This window comes from Sinocyclocheilus anshuiensis, unplaced genomic scaffold (assembly GCF_001515605.1).
Source record: "Sinocyclocheilus anshuiensis isolate Anshui unplaced genomic scaffold, SAMN03320099.WGS_v1.1 scaffold337, whole genome shotgun sequence".
Lineage (NCBI taxonomy): Eukaryota > Metazoa > Chordata > Actinopteri > Cypriniformes > Cyprinidae > Sinocyclocheilus > Sinocyclocheilus anshuiensis.
In genome coordinates, this window is record NW_015537968.1 from 1,863,755 (window position 1) to 1,867,172 (window position 3,418).

General features: G+C 36.6%; 1 protein-coding gene across 2 annotated transcripts in view; it reads right to left on the reverse strand.

Annotated features, from left to right (window-relative positions):
- Positions 1 to 3,418, reverse strand: part of LOC107668972 (wiskott-Aldrich syndrome protein family member 3-like) — a 42,803-nt gene that overhangs the window by 9,732 nt on the left and 29,653 nt on the right. For both annotated transcript variants that reach the window (XM_016461063.1, XM_016461056.1), the window contains exon 3: positions 2,022 to 2,156. In XM_016461063.1, the coding sequence (XP_016316549.1) occupies positions 2,022 to 2,156 (135 nt within the window). The remainder of the gene's footprint in view (positions 1 to 2,021; positions 2,157 to 3,418) is intronic.

Below are 3,418 nucleotides of genomic sequence, written 5' to 3' on the forward strand. Positions count from 1 at the left end.
ATAAACACATTTCATTACACCAAATACACAAAATAATGTTCTTTTTAGCAACATCACATGACCCCTTTAAAATGGTTGTCGTTTTCATTTAGAAGTGATTCCTGTTAGATTCACCTGTAATCAGAATGTTATTGATTAAAAAAAACGTCTGAACTAAGCAGTGTTATTTTAGTATCACTGAGATACTATTATAGTTTTTATTAATATTTTATAATATTAATAGTTTGAAATTTTCTGTTTTCATTTTAATCTTAAATCACTCAATGGCCTAGGACCTAAATACATAGCAGACATGTTCACTGATTATAAACCTAACAGACCACTCAGATCATTAGGATCGAGTCAGTTAGAAATACCAAGGGTTCACACAAAACAAGGGGAGTCCGCTTTTAGTTATTATGCCGCCCGCAGTTGGAATCAGCTTCCAGAAGAGATCAGATGTGCTAAAACATTAGTCACATTTAAATGCAGACTCAAAACTCATCTGTTTAGCTGTGCATTTATTGAATGAGCACTGTGCAATGTTCGAACTGATTGCACTATATTTTATGTATAATCATTTTCTATTCTTCAACTGTTTTAAATTCATTTTAAACCTTTTAAATAATTTTCAAAATTTTAAATTCCTTGTTTTATTCTTGTGATTATTTTTTTTTATTATTTTTTCATTTATTTTATGTAAAGCACTTTGAATTACCATTGTGTATGAAATGTGCTGTATAAATAAACTTGCCTTGCATTGCCTTGCCTTAAAGGTTTAAGTTAATGTTTTAGTAATGTTGTTTCATGTTTTGTCATTTTTATTATTATTATTATTATTATAATATAGTTTTTACTTATTTTAATTTGAGTTATTTTATTACATTGTTAAACGTAAAGACAATAAGAAATGTTGTTTTGGCTACTAGCCGAAAAAAAAGATTTTAAAAATGTTATGTAATGTTCTGTTAACGTTTTATTATTTATTGTAATTTTGTTGTTGTTGTAATTTTACTCTTAGTTTTAGTTAACTATAATAACCCTGGTTCTAACACATATTATTATCTAACGAGGCACTGCTCTCTAATATACAGCTCTACAAATCACACACTGACTACATGCCTCATTTTATTAGTTTCAGTTTTCTTCCTCATTTATTTATTTTGTTCTCTCTTTTTTGTATCTCTAAATATCTCTTTTGTCTTTGTGTACAGTCTGTTCGAGTGCAAAAGAAGCTCAGTTTTAAGTCTGGATGGCTGGTTATAAATTAATAATTAGAATGGACATTAAGGGGGGGATGGGGTGACATTTTTGGATCAGACACAACCATGAATGCCAGCAAACCCCATCACCCTTTCTGGTAACACACACAATATTCTGTCTCTTCCTCTCTGAGAGATGTCTCGATATTCAGAGACCTCAGGGATCTCATTCTTCTCCTCCTCCCACTGCCCATCTCCTTCCCAACACTCAGACTTTAAAAGAAACGTCGATGTTTGAGGGGTCACAGGGGAGCTGGAACATATTAAACCCTCCTCATTGGCTCTCCAGTTATCGATCACAGATGGGCTGAATGTTTTAAATAGACGAGGACATCGTTAGAACATGTAATGTGGCCCTAATCTTTATTTTGCATAAGGACAGGGCGTTTAAAGATAAAAATCTCTTCTCTTATGTCCATCAAATACATAGCCTAACATCAGAGTCGTGCTGAGCTCTGCTATCGGTTTCATTTATTGAGACAAGAGACGGTGCCACCAGACCAGACACTGGATTTTTCTATTCCAGAGAGAAGAACAAAAGAAAGAGATGAGAGGAGCAGAGGGAGGAGTAAAGTGATACAGTTTGATGTCTCTCCCTTTCATGGGAGAGAAAGCTGGGTCATCCCTCTAACTACAGGTTAAAAGAAGACCATTATAGAGGACAGCACTCGAAGGCAAACATGCTCTCGCTCAGCCTCTCTCCAGCTGCTAGCTGCTACAGCTGAAAGCTTGATAAGATCTGGAGATGATGCAGAGATTAAGCTTAACGCTTGATGTTACCCTCTTCCACGGTGGAGTCCAGTTGGGTCACTTTGATAGCCAGCAGGTCCACTCTCTCTTGCAGGTTATTCATACGCATGTAGAAACGGTTGGCTTCATTAAACAGCTCTCCAAAGATGTCCTCTGCGTGACGACCTGCAAGACAGATGGCGACAGAAGCTAAGAGAATGGCAAACTGAAAAGATCAATTGAATTTCCATGCTAGGTTGGGTGCTGGTCTAGCTAGTGGACTAGCACAGTGGTTCTATTCATCACCAAATCTTTAACTAGTTAAAGACCTTGTTTGGGAAATAATTTGCTTGTGTCAACGTTAGCTATGTTTCCATCCACCTATTTTTATGCGCATTTTGGATTATCGCATAAAAAAAATGCTGGATGGAAATGGCAAGATGTGCATAAATTCTAAAAATGCGCATACGTTTTTTTATGCGCATTTTTAGAATTTATTCTATTTATTATTATAATTATTTCCCAACCAAGGTCTTTAACTAGTTAACGGAGTAGGATAAACTTTTTATCCGATAAGAAAAAATGCATTTTAAAATTTATTACATATGAAAATTATTATATTCAGTGGCTTCTCCTAGTCTTCTTAGAGATATTTAGTGCCAGTTTATCAGGAAGTGACAATTTTGTTCTCTTTGACTCGTTGGATGGAAACGGTGCTTTATTCGCAAATATTATATGCGATATTCCAGTTTTGCGCATAAGTTAAATTTGCATCTTTGGATGGAAACATAGCTACTGTCTCTATTTAATCATATATTAAAACATTTTTGCAAGAAAATATCTGCAGGTACATTTTTGTTGCATATTGTTATATTGGTACATATAATATGCAACTCTTCCTTGTGTTCCTGAAATTTGCACATGACACTACCATCATCGGCCTTACACACAACGGAAACGAGTCTGCTTACAGACAGGAGGTTAAAGAGCTGTCTGGCTGTCTGGTGCAGTCACAACAACCTGGAGCTGAACACGCTCACCACCCACTCACCATCATGGACAGCACTGTGCCTGCAGTAGATTCATTCAAGTTCCTGGGCACCACCATCTCTCAGGACCTGAAGTGAGACATTCACAATGACTCTGTTGTAAAAAAAAGGCCCAGCAGAGGTTGTACTTCCTTCGCCAGCTGAGGAAGTTCAACCTGCCACAGGAGCTGCTGAAACTGTTCTACTCGGCTGTCATTGAGTCTGTCCTGTGTTCATCTATAACTGTTTGGTTTGGTTCAGCTACCAAATCAGACATCAAGAGACTACAACGGACAGTCAGGACTGCTGAGAGGATTACTGGTTCCCCCCTGCCCAACCTCCAAGATCTTTACATCCAGAGTAGGGCTGGACGATATGGCCAAAATTTATATCACAATATATTTCTTAATTTCTGTTGAT